The sequence below is a fragment of the Suncus etruscus genome, chromosome 18, assembly GCF_024139225.1.
Source record: "Suncus etruscus isolate mSunEtr1 chromosome 18, mSunEtr1.pri.cur, whole genome shotgun sequence".
NCBI lineage: Eukaryota > Metazoa > Chordata > Mammalia > Eulipotyphla > Soricidae > Suncus > Suncus etruscus.
Window position 1 is genome coordinate 10,525,110 of NC_064865.1, and position 18,254 is coordinate 10,543,363.

At 49.4% G+C, this 18,254-nt stretch overlaps 2 protein-coding genes across 2 annotated transcripts in view; one reads left to right on the plus strand and one right to left on the minus strand.

Annotated features, from left to right (window-relative positions):
- Positions 1-6,958, plus strand: part of TRAM2 (translocation associated membrane protein 2) — an 82,541-nt gene extending 75,583 nt beyond the window's left edge. The window contains exons 5-11 of the mRNA XM_049765517.1: positions 614-672; positions 1,710-1,794; positions 2,257-2,327; positions 4,377-4,481; positions 4,728-4,871; positions 5,667-5,830; positions 6,783-6,958. Of these exons, the coding sequence (XP_049621474.1) occupies positions 614-672; positions 1,710-1,794; positions 2,257-2,327; positions 4,377-4,481; positions 4,728-4,871; positions 5,667-5,830; positions 6,783-6,856 (702 nt within the window). The 3' untranslated portion in view covers positions 6,857-6,958. The remainder of the gene's footprint in view (positions 1-613; positions 673-1,709; positions 1,795-2,256; positions 2,328-4,376; positions 4,482-4,727; positions 4,872-5,666; positions 5,831-6,782) is intronic.
- Positions 6,959-14,308: 7,350 nt separating this feature from the next.
- EFHC1 (EF-hand domain containing 1) overlaps positions 14,309-18,254 on the minus strand; it is a 57,057-nt gene continuing 53,111 nt past the window's right edge. The window contains exons 10-11 of the mRNA XM_049765221.1: positions 15,719-15,929; positions 14,309-14,380 (exon numbers count right to left, since the gene is read on the minus strand). Of these exons, the coding sequence (XP_049621178.1) occupies positions 14,309-14,380; positions 15,719-15,929 (283 nt within the window). The remainder of the gene's footprint in view (positions 14,381-15,718; positions 15,930-18,254) is intronic.

Below are 18,254 nucleotides of genomic sequence, written 5' to 3' on the forward strand. Positions count from 1 at the left end.
AGGGCCCTCAGCACTCCCTGTGCCAGGTTCACAAAGGGCAAAGTAAGGCCTCAGCTGTGGGACAGGGCCTTGGCCCTGTGATAAATGCAGCAGCAGTAAGGGTTGGTGGTAGGCCCAGAGACTGGGGCCTGAGGTGGGGGGTTGTGCTTTTCTCTTTATTCACATCCATGTGAAAAACCAGCCAGGGCTTTTTGTTTTTTCCAGTGAAGGATGATCCAGGAGTCCATTTGCTTATTCATTCTACAAGCATTTCCTGAGTGCCTCTTGCCAGTCAGAATTCAAGAAGCAGTTGCATACACGTGTCCACTGGCTGCTCATGGGAACCCGGGAGTGGGGTAGAGAGTTAGAGGGTTAGAGGGTGGCATTTGTGTCTTTTGGAATGCTCACTGGAGCAGCAGCTGAGGCCACTGAATGCCAGGCCCACATGCAGGCTTCTGCCCCGCTCCTAGCTCCCTTATAGTAAAGACAATGGCTCAGAGGTCCTGCTTCTACACCGTCTGTGTCTCCTTCTGGCTGCTGGAGCTGGAGCCTGGTGGTGGCCATGACAGTCCTTCCCCTACACCAAGGGACTCGGTCCACATGTCTCAGTGCTCTCTCTCCTCACCCCCTGCAGGAAGGATATTTGACCAATCCAAGGAGCCTCTGGGAAGACTACCCACACGTGTACCTCCCGTGAGTATTTTCACACTCGGTGCCTAGAAGGAACAAGCAGGTAGGTCCCTTGGCTGCTGGCATGAGGATCCCACCACCCTGGGCCTCTTGAGATATGGGAGCAGACACCAGAGCATCCACATGGGTGCTGCATCATCCTGTGCTCACGGGATACTCCCAAAATGAAATGTGTCGGGCAGCTGTCACAGATTACCCAGGCCTATGGGGCTTACACACACGTTTCGTGCTTGCGCTTATGGAGGCCAGGAAGGGAGTCCAGGTTGCAGGCACAAATGTTTGAGATTTGGGTTCAGAACATCCACCTGTTTTATTGTCAAGGGGTCTAAATGCTCAGAATACATACAGCCCTGGAGGCACCGTAAGGCACCAGGGATCTGGGAGCCAGAGGGATAACACAGCAGGTAGGGCTCTTGCCTTAAACAAGGCTGACCTGGCTTCAATCGCCGGCATCCCATATGGTCCCCTGAGCACTACCAGGATTAGTTCCTGAGTGCAGGGATCAAACCTAGAATCTTGCACATATAAGACCTCTTGAGTCTCATTCCCCAGGCTGCCATTTATGGAATTGAGGCTATGCCAGCATTTCATAGGTGGCATCCTTTTGCCCTGTGAGCAACTCTGCATGAATAATAGACCTTATGCCATTTGGCCCCATTTACTCACAGCCCAGCTTCCCTTTCTGGGCCTGCAGCACTGTTTCCCCACCGCACCTCATCCCACTTGGTGAGGCAATGAGGATTGTCACCTGGAGGCCCCTTCTCTTTTTCTCCTGAGGCCCAGGACCTCGCCTTTGGTGCTACCAGATTCAGCCATCCTCCCACCCCATGCTTACCTTGTTGCCCTAGGTACTGTTTTCAGCCTGAGGAGCTTCCTCTAGCACACTCTTTCTCCTCTTCTCTTCTCTCCATGGAGCTTCTGTAGCCATGAAAATGATCTAGTCCTTGGGGCAGGATTCCCCCTCACACACACACACGAGGCATATCACTGCGGGAACCTTTTATCCCCCAACCCTGTGTGACTGGCCCCTTTGTCTCTAGCTTCCAGGTGAAGTTTTTCTACCTGTGCCAGCTGGCCTACTGGCTGCACGCGCTCCCCGAGCTCTACTTTCAGAAGGTGCGGAAGGTGAGTGCTTGCTCCATCTCTGGGGCTCTGCTCCTGGCCTGCTGACCCTCAGCCTTCCCTTGTGACAGACATACAGAGGAGAAAGCATAGGTTGGGGGAAGGAGAAGCCCCCTAAGCCTTGCCTGCAGCCAACCACCAGCATAGTCCTCCCATACCAGACATTCAGCCTCCAAAGAACTCTCCTCTCCTGTATATCATATGAAGAGGCTCTTCCCTCTGGATCGGCTTCCAAAGGCCAATTCCCCAGTTTCCATCTCTTCTTGCTCTGCCCTATTTTGCTCTCTTGCCCAAGACCCCCACTGAGGCTTCTGGGACAGCTTGGGGTACATAGGAACTTCCACATTGTGTCAGCCATGCCCCAGACAGGGAGAAGCATTTCCTCTCATGTCCCTCAGCATCTCCTTCTTTCCTTCCTTCCTCTTCTGTGATGAGGGACTCACTTCCCATTGCTCTGTTTTGCAGGAAGAGATCCCCCGCCAGCTGCAGTACATCTGCCTGTACCTGGTCCACATTGCTGGAGCGTACCTCTTAAAGTGAGTGTGACCTTGGGTACCTCCATGCCACCCCCCAGCCTTCAGCACCAAACCTGTGATCTGATTCCTGCCACCCATAGCCTTTTTGTACTCAGAACTAGGTGGAGCCTAAGTAGACAGGAGTGGCAGACGGGAGGTTCCGTACCCTTCACTGGCTCACTCCCAGCCTCAGAGCCAATCCCAGGGAGGGCAGGAATTCTAAGGCTGTGTGCTGGTGATAGGCAGGTAGATGCTGCTGGAGCTTATGAACCCCGGATTCCCTTCTCTAGGACTTGCTACACATTGTGGGGGAAGTTGACTATTTGGGGATGGTGAAGTCAAAGGTTTTGGTTCTTGAGTCACACCTGGCAGTACTCCGGGATTATTCCTGGCTCCATGCTCAGAAATCACTCCTGGCAGGCTCGGGGGACCATATGGGATGCCTGGATTCGAACCGGTGACCTTCTGCATGAAAGGCAAATGCCTTACTTCCATGCTATCTCTCCGGCCCTGGAGCTTGGGGATTCTTGCTTGGCTGTGAGACTAGAGAGCAGAGACCTCCCACCTCTGGCTCCCCAGCAAGGCCTGCTCCATTTGAAGGCAACTAACTGCCACTGCTCACGCCAGGAGTTCAGCCTCCCTCCCTTGTCCTTGTTCAGGTTCCAGGGGTGAGCGTGGGCAATGCAGAGTCAACATTGGGAACAGACCTTTTTGTGCACTCTCAAAGGGTGGACGGTATTTTCTGGAGGTGTTTAGTCACACCTCGTGCAGGGCAACCTCCCCAGGGCCTTCAGGAGCTACAGGAAAGATGGGCCCATTCCCTACTGTTATATTCTGGCATAATAACACCGTGGTAGGGAGTTGAGGAAAGCAAAGCAGGGTGAGCGGTGGAGCCATCATGGTGCCTTTAGTGATGGGAAGGAAGCATAAGGAGTGACCAGGCTGAAAGGAGGAAGAACAAGAGCCTCTGTGGAGCAGCAGGTACAGAGACCCTGAGGCCATTGGGGCTAGGAACCCAAGGTAGCCAGAGCAGAAGAGATTGTGACAGGCCATGACAGAATGAGGTTGTACACTCAACCAGGCCAGGCAAAGACTCTGGATAGTTTCATTCCTTCTCTGGTCCTCTTGGGTGGCAACGGCCATCCCAGTAAACTGTGAACAGCTTCCATCTTATGGGTCATTGTATTATGTCCCTTGGTCACTGTATTCCTCCTTAGCACTGCCATGGTCGTAGGGACCCTCTGAGCCCTGCCTGAGTCTGTCAGGGCCCCTGCTCTCACCTTGCAGTCTTCTCTTGGTTTGTGTTTGAGCAGCGGTGCCCCTTGGGAGTGCCCAGGGGAGCTGACTGAGTGCAAATGACAATTCCCAGTGGACTCCCAGTTGAAGCAGCCTCCTGAGGCCACTGCTCAGCTGTGCAGACAGATGCCATCATTGGCAGCGGGGAAGCCCTTGGACTTCTCTGCACAGAGCTGAAAGCTGGGGCTGGAGTGACAGCACAGCGGTAAGGCCTTAGATGCAGAAGGACGGTGGCTCAAATCCCAGCATCCCACATGGTCCCCCGAGGCTGCCAGGAGCGATTTCTGAGCATAGAGCCAGGAGTAACCCTAAGTGTGACCCCCCCAACCACACACACACCCCCCAAAAAAAAGAATGAGTCTCTACTCTGTGAATGCTCAAAGGGCAGGTGAGTAGTGCTGGGTGTGAGAGGTACTGAGAGGTATGTCCTCAGGCTTGTCTAGTCAGGACAGGAGAAAAGCCAAGCCTTGAGCACCAGAAAATTCTTTTTGCTGCTGTTTTTTGTTTGTTTGTTTGGGAGGGAGCCACTACTGGTGTTTGAGTCTCATTCCCTGGAGGTACTTGGGAGAACCGTAGAGTGTCAGGGGTCAAACCAAGGCTCCTGCATGCATAGCAACTCTTCGAGCCGCTTCCCCAGCCCTGAAGAAAAGATTCCTAAAGGTGGGACAGTGGAGCTGAGTCCAGATGATCTCCTGCAAAGGTGGAGGTAGGGGAGAATGGAGAGCGGGCCAGCACTGCATTCTGGGGAGATTGAGGCTTCTCTGTTCTCCACAGCCTCAGCCGCCTGGGCCTGATCCTGCTTCTGCTGCAGTACTCCACCGAGTTCCTCTTCCACATGGCCCGGCTCTTCTACTTTGCAGATGAGAATAATGAGAAGCTGTAAGTGGTGCTGGGCTGTAGGGGCTGGAGGTGCGGGCATCTGGCCTGTGGGAGGGCTCCTGCCCCACAGGTGGGATCTGCCGCTCCCCGCAGACAGCACCCAGGTTGCTTTCTTCCTGGGCCTCTTGCTCTAGAGGTCCCCTCCACCTTCATCACTTTCTGGGCTGCCATCTAGAGCAAGAGGCTTCTTGGGGACAATGGAGCACAGGTCCTATCAATGGTTCTTGTTTTACCCCCCATGAACAGGTTCAGTGCCTGGGCTGCTGTGTTTGGGGTGACTCGCCTCTTCATTCTCACCCTTGCTGTGCTGGCCATTGGCTTTGGACTGGCACGTATAGAAAACCAGGCTTTTGACCCTGAAAAAGGGAATTTCAACACCTTGCTGTGCAGGTAAGTCGGGCAAAAGCATAAGGCACCCAGCCCAGAGCCCCAAACTTGACCTCATGTCCACAGAGGGTCCAGAGCAGCAAACCTCAGTCCCCACACATTAATATTTCCGCCTTGGATCTGCAGCCCCCACTTGCCGCCTCTGGCAGCATCACCTCTCTTTGGGGCCTGGCCACTCAGATCTGTCAGGGGCCAGGCTCAAGGGGGAGCCACCTGGGCTCACAGCAGAACCGTTGTCTTCATAGTGTCCGTTCCTCAAGCCTGGACTCTGTAGGCTTCGTTCTCCACAGCCTCGAAGGCACCTGCCATTGCACAAGACACAGGCCTACATGGGTGTGTGAGCTGTCCTAATGGCCCCGCTTGTTTCCAGAAGTGTTGTGAGGCCCATGTGGGCCATTTCTAGAAGTGTTAGGCTAGAACTTGAGGCCTCAGACATCCAGGCATCATGCCCTCCCCTTTGATCCATGTCTCTGGCTCTAGGGTTGCTGAGCTTTTCATGGGCACTCGATGAGAAGCCATTCATGTTGGATCATCCCCTTTAGTACCTCATCAGTGGCTCAGTTTGAAATCTTCCAGCGCAGACATGGGGTCAGGGAGCCATGTTCCTTCCATGGGCATCTGAGACCTGGCAGAGCAAATTCAGGCCAAAGTATGCCCCTAGCCCATCTTCTATCAGACCCTTGGGTCTCCACAAGCGAAGAAGGCCGAACAGATCAGCACTGAGCCACATGTTGTCGGGACTGGCAGGTGAGGGGCACCTCAGGCCTTGGCATATTCAGCCGTCTGCTCTCCTCGCAGGCTCTGCGTGCTGCTGCTGTTGTGCACCGCCCAGGCCTGGCTCATGTGGCGATTCATCCACTCGCAGCTGCGGCACTGGCGCGAGTACTGGAATGAGCAGAGTGCCAAGCGGAGAGTCCCAGCTGCCCCCCGACTCCCCACCAGACTCCTCAAGAGGGAATCAGGTGCGTGCCAGAGACAGCGGGCAGGTCGAGGGGGAGGGTGCTGGTCTGTGGGGGGACACGAGGGCCCCCAGCTCCTTGGGCACTGTCCAGACCTGTCTTGCAGCTTCACTTGCAGCCTTACTCTGGGGAGGCCTGGGGCTCCTTGGCTCCTACCAGGACCTGCCTGGCACGTGTCTGGGCGAGGGCCAACAGAACCAGGGAAGGTGCACCCTTGGCCACACCAAGGATAGTGGCGGGTGGGGCACTCCGGCGGGAAGCATAGCCTCTGGGTGACTGCTGGGCTTCAGCCAAGTTCTGCCTGGCCACATGCCCCCGTCCTGGCCTGCCCTCTTGCTCAGTCTCCCAGCCTGCCAGCTCCTTCTTCAGGAATGAGGCAAGGTAGCACTAGATGGGCCGCAGGAAAGGACACCCACCTCTTTGGCAGGAGCCACGCAACCCCTCCTATTAGGTCCTGGGGCACCACCAATCTGGGAGCCCTGTATTTCTGCTAGGATATGACTTCTGACTCACCTGCCTCCGCAGGCACAGTGGGTGATGGAAGTAGCCATGTGGGTATCTGGGTGCGACCTGCAGCTGGCCATGGGTGGGGTGCAGACTGTGCCTCAGGGCTTCAGCACCAAGACAGCAGGATATTCCTGCCAACAGAGTGTCAGACATCCCAGCCAGGCCTTTTCCAAGGTATTCTGCCTGTCCCTGGCCCTTCTGGCCTGCCTTTCTGGGAGTGGCAGCCTGCAGGGGGCCAGAGCAGCTGAGGACTCACCTCAGCCTCCAAATGATTTAGGGAGGTGCCAGCTGCAGCTTCCAGCCTTGGCAGCCCACGCCTGTTCTTGGTCCCTCACAGGCCTGCACCCACAGAGACCAGCTCCCTGGGCTGCGCTGGTTCTCATGCAAACTGCAGCCATGTATCCCAGGGCCTTCCAGAACACCGTGTCTGTCTCCCTTCGCTCCTTAGGTTACCATGAAAATGGAGTAGTGAAAGCAGAGAATGGCACCTCCCCACGGACTAAGAAACTCAAGTCTCCTTAAGGCCAAAGTGCTGAAAACTGGAATCCTCTCGGGGTCCATCAGGAAAGTGGGGAGCCCCGGCCTGCTCACTGCACCCCCTTCCTGCTCACATGGCTCCATCCCAAACAGTAGAAAAACCATCTTCATCAGATCTGCCTTTCCTTCTGTTTTCTTGGCTTTCTTTCCTCCTCTTCTTCTATTACTCATTCTCTATAGAACCAAAACTCTCCCTCTCCTCCCTCTCCAGCTACCCTGCCCTCTCCCCGTCCCTCTGGCTCCTCAATGCCTCCTCCTCCTCCTCCTCCTCCTCCTCCACTATGACTGCTCTCTCCTTTCCCCTCCTGTTTGGCCTAACTGTGCAGTTTCCCTGTGTCTGATTGGAACACTGAAAGGGAACGAAGTTTGCAGCCTAGGCCCTCCAACATCAGGCAGTGCCCAGGACCCATCTGAGTCTAGGAGCTGTGTGCCAAGGGACCCCCGCCAAGGCCCAGTAGGCACCCTGGGCTTGTCATCGTCGTCATCTCCTAGGTGCTGATGAACTGAGGAGACGAGATGTTGGATTCCAATTCTACTCAGCCTCCCCCTGTCTGAGGTCCTCGGCATTAAGGGCTCTGACAGCCCAAGCATTCGGCTCTGGAACGCACCAACCAGCTTGGCTCTGGAGGATGACAATAACTTCAATGGCCCTAAGACTCAGAGGGCTCAACACCAGTCAGGGGATTGGGGATCCCTCTGCTCTCATCACATGGGGCCACGTGGAAGGAGAGCAGATCTTCCCAGGCTAGTGCAAGCGCAAAGCAGAGCAAGTAGCAAGCTGTTTCCTAAAGGGCGGAAAGGGTGGAGGCATGGCCAAGGCCCCCACTGCTGTAGCATCTTCAGCTGTGCGCCAACATCCAGCACCAAACCCAACTGTCTCCTGGCTCTTTCTGGGAACCTTCAGCCCCTTGTGACCTCTATCTACCCTGTTTCCAAGGAGAGTCTTCTGAACCTCTCACCCTCCAGTCTCACTTGAGCATCTGTGGACCTGCTGCCTGCTGCATCTATGGTGCTCACCACAGTATGGTGGTTGCATGTGCCTCTGCAGGACAGGCAGTGGGCAGCTTGGGCGGTACCACCACAATTCCCTCTTGCCTGCTTCCACCACCCAAAGATAAGACCTCCATGTCCTTATAGTGCCTTGCAAGGATTTCCAGAAACGAACGTTTGGCTTTCAAAGGCCCAAACAAGTGACCTCCTGGAGCTGTTCCACGTGGGAGGCACCCAATCTTGGTGGCACAGGACCAGTCATGTCCTTCGTGGCCTGGTCTTTGTTCTGACATCACAGTCACAGCAACCAAACCCAGGTTGATTCGCCAAGGGGGAGATGGGGCTTTCATTAAGGCAGCTCCCCTTCTCCACATCCCTTGCATCAGAGATAAATTTTCATTTACCAGCAGTTATTGTAGATGTTTGTCTTCTCTGTCCAGAATAAGACTGCAAGCACAAGTGGGCAGGACGGCCCTGGGCTGCATTCATGCCTCACAGGAAGTGGGACTGAGATTTTGAGAAATGCACGTTTCTCCCATCCACCTGTCCCATCTACCTGTCCTCTGCCACACAACGCTGGGGCAAAGAAAAGGGTGGCTTGGAGCAACCCAGAAACTTGACTAAAGCCTCTTGACCCACCATTTCTGTCCCAACCCCCTGCCTGCAACTGCTGATGGCAGGGTGTCCCCTGGATGCTTCCTGTAGGAGACTGCTCCCACCCCATATTTCAAAGGGTTTGGGGTAGAAGCTGACAGGCCTGCCATCAGACAGTTGCCCTTATCCCATGCCTATGTGCCCACTGACAGACGTGGCACCCTGGACCCCAAATCTGCCGCTTCCAGCATGCCCAGTAGTGGCATCACCCACCCAGGAGAGGGCTTGTTATGAGGTGTGTTAATGCAGCTGCCTTTGCTTTGTAACCCTGAGATATGGGTGGGGTTAGCATCTTTAGTAGCCCAGCTTTAGGAATGATCGAGGAGAAGGTGAGAGGTTTTCCATGGTCCGGTGCTCTGTTCCTCCACCAGCATCCCTGGCACATTTGCTTCAAAGCCGAGGCCAAAGCTTGACAGGCTGACTCAGCGCTTGGTGGCAGGACTGACGGCCAAGTTCCACATGTTCCTTTGAGCCTGCTGGGCCGACTGGTCCACTGCGGCCAGTGGCTGTTTGCACCCTCCTGCCTCCCAAGTGCCAAGCCATTGCAGGCCCTTACCAGAAACCTCCAGTTTGAGGGGCCAGCTCCATGCCCTCCCTCCTCCACCGAGAGCAGAGCAGACGCTCATCTACCTCAGCAGCCGCTATGTCTCTCACCAAGTCTCTGACGCTCGTGTGTGCAGCGAAGTGCAGTGGGAGCAGGAGGGACCATATTGAATGGCAGATCCTTTCCTTTCCTTCCTTTGGAGGCTTAGTAATGGAGAAGTTATTTTTGCCATCTAGGCTCTGAGAGCTATCCTATTAGTGAGTCACATTATTTCTTCCGAGGGGAAAGGGTAGTTTTAGGGAAACAGGAGCAGATGGAGCCAGGAGTGCTGCGTCATGTCTGTTCTAGTCAGTTCCAGCCTTTCAGGTGTTTGGGCTATGGGGCCCAAGTTGTCACCAAGAACCATTTTCATTTCTGCCCCAATGAAGCAAGTACTGATCTTACAACGAAATTGTCTGTGGCCACTTTTGTGAATGCATCGCAACCAGAATTCTCTGAGACCCGCAAAACTTCTGGATCCTGGGCTCTGCACCTCTGAGGTTTCATGGGTCACCTTCTGCCTTGGAACCCAGCGACTTTTCTCTAAGTGGCAAATGAGGGTTAGGGGCAAAGCATGCACCTCCCTCCCCCCAGATCCATAACCAAAAAACTCAATTCCTCGGAACCGGTTTTTAATATTAATTCTAACAAAGCCCATGCTGCCAGTAAAGCTTGGTTGTCCTCCAAACTTCCTGCAGAGATTTCAGCCTTCCCTTAGCTGGGCTAGGAAAGGGAGCAAGGCCTGGACATGCTCTGTAGACGACATGTTGAGCATTTCCTTGTGTGTTTGTCAGAAGTGCCTTACTTGCCTGGAATCTTCCAGCCTTGCTTGTTCCTTGCCCACTGCCAAGGTTGGAGGACTCTGTTCTCTGAAGCCAAAGGAATCTGGGCCCCACTTCATTTCTGTGTCAGAAGGTCAAGAGTGGAGGACTCTGTGCCTCCTCTTTCTCAGCCTCTGGTTCCCTGTAAGGTTGTGAGGCTCCAGTATCTTCTGTCTGGGTTCTGGACTCTGCCTGCTGAGCAGCTCTCTCTCTTCCAGGGACCCCCCCATGTTGCAAAGGAAAGGACCTGTTGCCATGACTTCTCATTAGCTTGGCTTTCCATCCCCACTCAGTTAAAGCCCTAAAGGTTTACTATTTCTTCCTGGTCCCGAGTGCTCACAATCTGCACTGATCCCTGGTGCACAACTTGGGTTCCTGATTGATATCTCCTTATGTTTGTTGCTGTGCCGTCTCTGTGCTCCCCAGCCCTAGCCTGCCCACCTATTTCCTGCTCTTACGGGTCGTGCAATAACTCCCAGCCCACAGGTTCCTCATCCTTTCCCCTGGGCTTTTCTGCCAGCAAGTGGGGAGGGCAGGGACAGAGGGAGAGTGTCAGCATCACCACAGAAGAAAGCTCAGCCGTTCTCCCTGTGTTACTGTCTTCCCGAGCCCTGGGAGTTTTGTGGCACTCTGGTAGGACATGTAGCATCATAGACATATATGTTTTAATCTGTTGTAAAAGAAGAAAAAGCAATCCTCATGACAGGGCATTAATTAGTCTGTGTCTGGGACTGAGGCCCTAGGTTCTCTGCCTGAGAGCTCTCTGCAGTTTTGTAGGTGTTTTTATTTTGTTCATGGAACGGGGTGGAGACTTAACAAGAATCAGCCAGGCATTGACCACCCCTCTCACCAGAGAGCAGCTGGCTGTGGTGTAGGTACCGTACCCCTCAACCTCGGGTACAGAGTCGAGTGTTTATGTGCCTGATGATAAACCTCATTTTTCAGTTCCACTTGTTTAAGAAACATCTGGAAGGAGAGCTAAGGCTGCTGGTGCCCTGAGCAACGCATAATGCAAATATGGACAAACTGTCTTTGTTTTTCTACTTTAGCCTGTTCATGTTATGGACCAAATTTTAACAAGGAACTCAAGGAACATTTGTACCTGCCATATTTATACTTTCATGCAAAGGGGTTGTGTTTTCTTCCAGGGGGAGGGGGGAAATCTTTTTACTTTCAGTGAACTTTTTCAGAATTTGTTTTCTACTGTTTGTCTGATTGTTAAACAGATTACAGTTTTGTATGAATTTTTTAATGTACATTTTGAAACAACTGAGCTGCAAATATTTTTGAAAAAACTGAATAAAAGGCACAGAGTTACCAGTTGAATAGTTTGTCTAATTCTTTATTTTCCTTTTTTTTGAATGTGGTGCTTTCCCCTCTCCATGTCACTGTTAGGGACATGCACTCTCTGTGGCAGTGCCTGAAGATTGCCCCAACACTTGTGGCACCAGAATATCACTAGGTGATCTGGGGGCCATGCTCTGAAATGAACTTGTATCTGACTCCTGCCACCAAGCCACATCTTCGTTGCCCTGCTTGGACTTGCTTCTACTCAAAAGCATCATCTCTTATCTCTAGTGTCTCACTCTGCAGTCACCGCTTGTCCCTTTCTGAGGTACTTATTTTCTGTGGCCACGTGATGTAATCCGTGGGAATTAGGACTAACAATGGCTAGAGTGAGTGAGGTCGGGGAGTATGTAGCATGACCTGTTGACAGTGAGAAGTCATTTTCGTAATGTAGAGTCTACAATTCTGGAGCTCCAAAAGGAAATACACACAGTTAACGCATTCAGCTTGAAGAAGGGGAAGACCCCAAAGTTCGTGTCACTGGGTGCCGCAAGTGAGAGTAGTGTGGTGGCGAGCATTTGGGGTGCCAGTGCCCCTTAGGTAGCCCTGGTGCCAACAGCAATCTGCTCTTTTCCAGAGCTGCCTTGGAAGAGTGCTTGGAAAGAATCACAGTGACAGGTCTCAACAGGAAGCTGTTCTGGGTGCAAGGGAAAGGGATGAGCTTTGATGTGGGCCCCAGTTTTGGTCAGTTAGTCCTCCATGAGAAGCTGAAAGACCTCAGCACTGAATTTTCACATTGGCTTTTATGGTCTACAATTTGGGAGCTTGTCTGGCTTTCTTGTTTTTGTTTTTGTTTTGTTTTTCTTTTTTTGGTGGCAGTAGTGTGGAGAGATGGGAGAATATTTTTTTTTGTTTTTTGGGCCACACCCAGTGACCCTCAGGGTTTATTCCTGGCTATGCGCTCAGAAATCGTTCCTGGCTTGAGGGACCATATGGGACGCCAGGGGATTGAACTGGTCTGTCCTAGGCTAGCACCAGCAAGGCAGATGCCTTACCTCTTGTGCCACTGCTCTGGCCCCAAGGTAATGCCAATCTTGTGGTACAAATAAAACACTCAATAAAAAGAAATTGTATATACTCATGTGGTACCAGGTGATTTAAGAGACAGTGATGGGACCCTTCTGGAAATCTCTGGAAATCTATTTAGAGAAATCTTATCAACCTATTGCTCCCATGTACATGCAAAGTTTATAAGTCTGGGATTGCTAGTTCCTAACTAGATAGCATTTTTCAGGGCATATGAAGGTGTGGACAAAATTCTGACCCAAAATCTGAGTAGGAACTGGCACCACCTTTACCTTGAAACTGACACTGCTACTAGTTTGCCCCCCCCCACACAGACTTTAAGGGGGTAGTGGTGTTCTCGGTTCTCAGTGCCCTTCCCACAATAGCGACTTCCAATCCGGGAGCAGTGCCAGTTTACCTCAGCCAAAGTTGGAGCATAGCCCTCCTGCCCTTGAGGTGGCAGGAAGAAAAGTACCTGATTAGTGGCTGCCATACTTGGCTTTCAGCAGAGGTGAGGGGATACCAAGGTGTGCCAGCCACGCTGCTGTGGAGTGTGTACACCCAGGGCTAGAATCTGCCCATTGCCAACTCTTCATCTTAAAGGCTTAAGGAATAAACGTTTTTGAGACCAACCTTCCTCTAGATAGCAACCCCAGGGGCTGACCTTTCACCCTGACCTCCCAGTGGGAAAGAGGAAGAGAAGCTTGGTCAGACTGAGAAAAGAAGGGTTTTGAGTACTCAGATGTCAAAGGGTGTGTACCAGAGTGAAATGAGACTTTTTTTTCCAGATGTCTCATTTTTTGGTCAAGGAAGGAGTGTGTCGAGTGTTCTGTAAGCTGCAAATGATATAGACCTACATAAGATTCACTTAATCTTATGAATCCTGGAGGGCAGGAAAGGTGAATTACTTGGTTTTCTTTTGAGGAGTTTTGAACCACATGCGGTGGTGCTCAGAAGTCACTCCCAGTGGTGCTCAGGGGAACTATGGGGATGACACCAGAACCTCCTGTATGCCAACTATGTGCATTAGCTTTCTGAGAACTCTTCCCCTGCCCACAAGTACTGATTTGTGAAAGGTACTGTCAGAGTTTTTATTTTGTTTTGTTTTGTGGCCAAACCTGTTGGTACTCAGCACTGTGCTCAAGGATAACTCCTGATGGGGATTGGGGTATGACCCACAGAGCTGGGGACTGACCCTAGGTCAGTGTCAAGCAAGGCAAATATCCAACTCTCTGTACTATCTTTCCAGCCCATAGCTTTGCATGTTTTAGCAGACTTGGGCCTGGTACATGTCTCCTGGAGAATTGAGAGCACATAATTCTGAGGGTCTCAGTTTTACTAGAAACAGCCTCATGGTAACGGGGGGGTTAGTTAAGCCATTTTACTGCAAGTAAGGGGAGCGATGTGGATACAAGTTAACATGTTGGTGGGCCATACCAGCCAGAATCCAGGGAAGTCCCTAGAAAGGCCCCCTTAGAAAGTGTGGGTGAGCCTGCCTGGAATGCGCCTGGGCCTCTGAGTTCAACAATGGAGGCCAGGAGGCTTTAGTGGGAAAGAGTCCTTGAGAATGCATATGAAAAAGGTGCCCTAGCAACAAAGTGCCTGCCTTCTCGTCAGGAGATTGGGGCTTCAACCCATGGCTGAATCCAAGGCAAGAAAAAGCTGGCATCAAAGACAAGTAGGATTCTTAATCCCCAGGGGTTAGCAGTTTGGTTGTGTTTGGGCCTTCCATGGAGCCCACACAGTGTTCATCTTCTTCAGAGACACCTTTACAGACAGCAGAGAATCGCTGGACCAAATGTCTCTCTAGGCATGCCATAGTCCCGTGAAGCAGACCCATAAAATAAGCCCTCACACCCTTCTATCCCCACTTCCTTAAATGAGCCATCAATTTTAACTCTTACAGGATACAATTTAATTGAGACTCCAATAGGTAGAATAGAAAGAAAATTCAGGAGACTGCAAATGCCTCTATAAGAATACAAGATATAAGATTTCAAAGGGTAGGTCCAACCTCGAAAATTTGCATCTGCTGGGTCAGTTTGAGAAAGCACGCAGGAAGTTGAAGTAGGCAATCTTGTCATCCCCATGAGAGCACATCTGAATTAACTGCCAAAGAGAAGACATTGGTAAACCACGTATGTGTACTGCCTTCACAGCACATCTTTAATACTTAGCCCGATAGCCATAACCAAGTTTTCTGTCCTAACTTGGTTCTTGTGAACCATAGGTAGGTCAAGTAATCTCCCCATCTTACATCTGGTGACAATGAAATTCATAAGTAAAGTGGCCTTCCCTAAGTTTTAGAATTATTGTCAATATTCTATAAGGGTATTGTCACTTTCGAAGTATTTTTGTTTTTACCAGCAAATACAAGACTTTGCCCACCCAGTCTGTCAGAACTCTTAAAATAGAGGGCTGCTATTTTCCCAGCCTCGTAAAAGAATGTAGTTATGCTACAGTTTAAACTATATTCCCTGAAGCTGAAAAATAACCTTTGGTTAACTGTAGTTACACTGGTTAGACATGTACAAATATATAGTACCCACACCTTCCCCATCCCATTTCCCTCTGATTCCTCTATTCCATGTCAAGTACAGATTATACAGATGCTTGGCAGTCAAAAGCCCTGGTTGCAATCCACATGAGACTTGGGAAGCTATGGGTATTTGGCCCACATGAACAAATAAATACCCTTCTATTTTCCTGCCTGCATTCCTTGCTAATGTTCTTATCTGAAAAATCCTCATCTACAAAGTAGTCATTGCATCCCTAAACAAAAGCTTTATCTGTATGGGTCTGATATTCGGAACATGGCACTTTATTAAAATACACTTCAAAAATTCTACAATAAGGAAAAGGAAGGTAGCTCAGTAGAAAGGCATTGACTTGAGGTGAGAGGATTTGATCCTAGGAATAAAAAGGATAAAGAGAGGGGGCTTGGAGAAGGGAGAGGGATGTACAGCACCTTAATATTCTTAAGTCGTAAAATATCCCAAGCCACACTCTCTGAAAATTAAGGGAGAACTTACTCGGTGCTGACTTCCACAGCAAGTTAGAAGCCAGGGCCTTAAGGAGGGTTACGATGGAGCTGGGGTAGGGGAAGGTAGAAAATTCTCCTTCAACTCATTCCATGTTTCTTGAAAAGAATGCCAAAAAATTCTTCCATTTTCAGCTAGCCAAGTGTATGCATGCCCTACATGCAAAGATCTCTGAGTTGTGTAGCCTCACACCCACTTAAGGAGGTGCTCTGTGGCAGCAATTAAAAAAAGAATGCACACAGTAAAATCATGAGACATACCCAAGTCAGGACCAGACAAGAGATGTAATTTGGGCATCCTAGAAGCTCCCTGGTAAAAACAGAAAGTAAAACACCTGTAACTGCCTCCAGGAGAGAATGAAAATGGTCCACACCTGCAGTCAGCCCAAAGAATAACCTCTACTGACCTCCTTAATTAAGGAATCATCTGTAGGGATGTTGAGCAAGCCACAGATTTTAAAGAAGGTCTCTTTGTTCACAAATCCTGAGGCTTCCTTGTCATTCATTTGAAACATATGCCGAATGGCATCTTTGCATGGGTGGTCTTTGTGTTGCTTCTGGACTGCCTCTATCAATGCTTCTAGTTCCTGCACACCTGTCGCCTCTTCAGTTTGCTTTCTGTTAAAAAAAGAAAAAGAAATGCTGGAAATAGTATTTGTTTTGACCATTCTTATATCAAGAACCAAAATTTTCTCTTTTAAAAAACTTTATTGATTGATTGGATTTTTGCCACACCCAGCGGCACTCAAGGGTTGTACTCAGAAATCATCCCTGGAATGTTGGGAGACCATATGGGATGCCAGGAATCAAATCGGATCCCTACTGAGTCAACTGCATGCAAACAAACGCCCTACCACTGTGCTATCTCTCCGGCTCCAAGAACCAAAATTTTCATTTAATGAACTCTGAGAAAGTTCTAATGATAAAAAACAAAAACAAAAAAAACTTGGATGCTGAGCTGACCAACAACTGATGCAAGTCACATGCTGACCCATAAAACATACCTCCATAAAATTAAGAGGATAGGGGCTGGAGAGATAGCATAGCGGTAGGGCGTTTGCCTTAGACACAGAAGGACATTGGTTCAAATCCCGGTATCCCATATGGTCCCCTGAGCCTACCAGGAGCAATTTCTGAGCAAAGAGCCAGGAGTAACCACTGAGTGCTGCCGGGTGTGACCCAAAAGCCAAAAAAAAAATTAAGAGGATAGAGATTGTACAGACTACCTTCTCAGATTACAAAGCACTGAAATTAGAAGTGAACTACAAAGGGACACAGAAGACAAACTTAACACCTGGAAGTTAAATAGCTAACTACTGAACAACCAGTGGGTCAGAGATGAAATCAAAGGGGAAATCAAAATATTCCTGGAAACAAATGCAAATGAAGACACAAATTACCAGAATTTGTAGGACACAGCAAAAGCAGTACCAAGAGGAAAATTTATAGCTTTGCAAGCACACATCAGGAAGGAAAAAGGGGCCTATATAAGTAACTTAATAACACACCTTGGGACTGGAGCGAAAGGACAGTGGTAGGGCATTTGCCTTGCATGTGGCTGACCCAGGACAGACCTCAGTTCTATCCCCAGCATCCCATATGGTCCCCCAAGCCAGGAGCAATTTCTTAATGCATAGCCAGGAATAACCCCTGAGCATCACTGGTGTGGCCCACAAAAAAAAAAAAAACTTATAAAATTAGAAAATGATCAGTAAAAGGAACCAAAAATAGGTAGGCAGAAGAAAATAACAAAGTTTAGAAACAGAAATCAAAAAAGTGAAAATCAAAATTAACAATACAAAATATCAGCAAAAGCAAAAGTTGGTTCTTTAATGTTTAAAAATATAAACAAGATTGATAAACCACTAGCAAAACTCACAAAGAAAGGGAGAGAGAAAAACTTAATAAACCAGATTATACATTAAAAGGAGATCACTATAGATTTGAAGAAAGATACCCTAAAAAGGATATATAGATGACTTACAAGTATAAAAAGATATTTATGGTCACTAATTATCAAAAAATAAAAATCACAATAAGTTAACACTCTATACCTGGCTTATAGCAAGATACATGTTTTGTCAAGGGTTTGGAGAAAAAGGAGATCGTCATAACAATGTTGATACTGCTTCCTTAAGAAGCTTAAAATACAGTTGGAGAGATACTAGTAGTCAGAATGACTGAGTACAGTACATAGAGCAACCTCCAAATACAGAATCAAGACTAGTCTCTGAACACTGCTAGGTATGGCTCACCCCATCCCAATATTCCCCAAAAAAACGGAAACAGAATTACCATAGATCTAATAGTCCCATTTCTGGAACCCCATCTAAAGAATACAAAAACCCTAAAATAAGAAGTTATATCTACCCTAAAGTTTACTGCAGTTTAATTATAATAGATAAAATATGGAAATAACTATTAATAGGTAACTGAATTAGAGACATAGCATGAACACACAGAACACTATTTAGCTATATAAAATATGAATTATTGCCTCTTACAGAAAAATAAAAGGTACCTGAAGAATTATCTAAAGCAAACTGAATTGGCAGGTAAAAGATGAATATTGCATATTTCATCCATATGTGCAACATAAGATGCACAGACAACATGAAATAAAAATAAACTAGTGGGGCCGGGAAGGTGGCGCTGGAGATAAGGTGTCTGCCTTGTAAGTGCTACCAAGGAACGGACCGCGGTTCGATCCCCTGGCGTCCCATATGGTCCCCCCAAGCCAGGGGCAATTTCTGAGCACATAGCCAGGAGTAACCCCTGAGCATCAAACGGGTGTGGCCCAAAAAAACCAAAAAAAAAAAAAAAAAAAAAAAAAATAAACTAGTGAGATGGCTTCCTCCCATATCCCTTCTTATATTTCCAATAGAGCCACATTACTGTAATCACCTTGATCAGCATAATAATTGGAGAGAGAAAAATGGATGG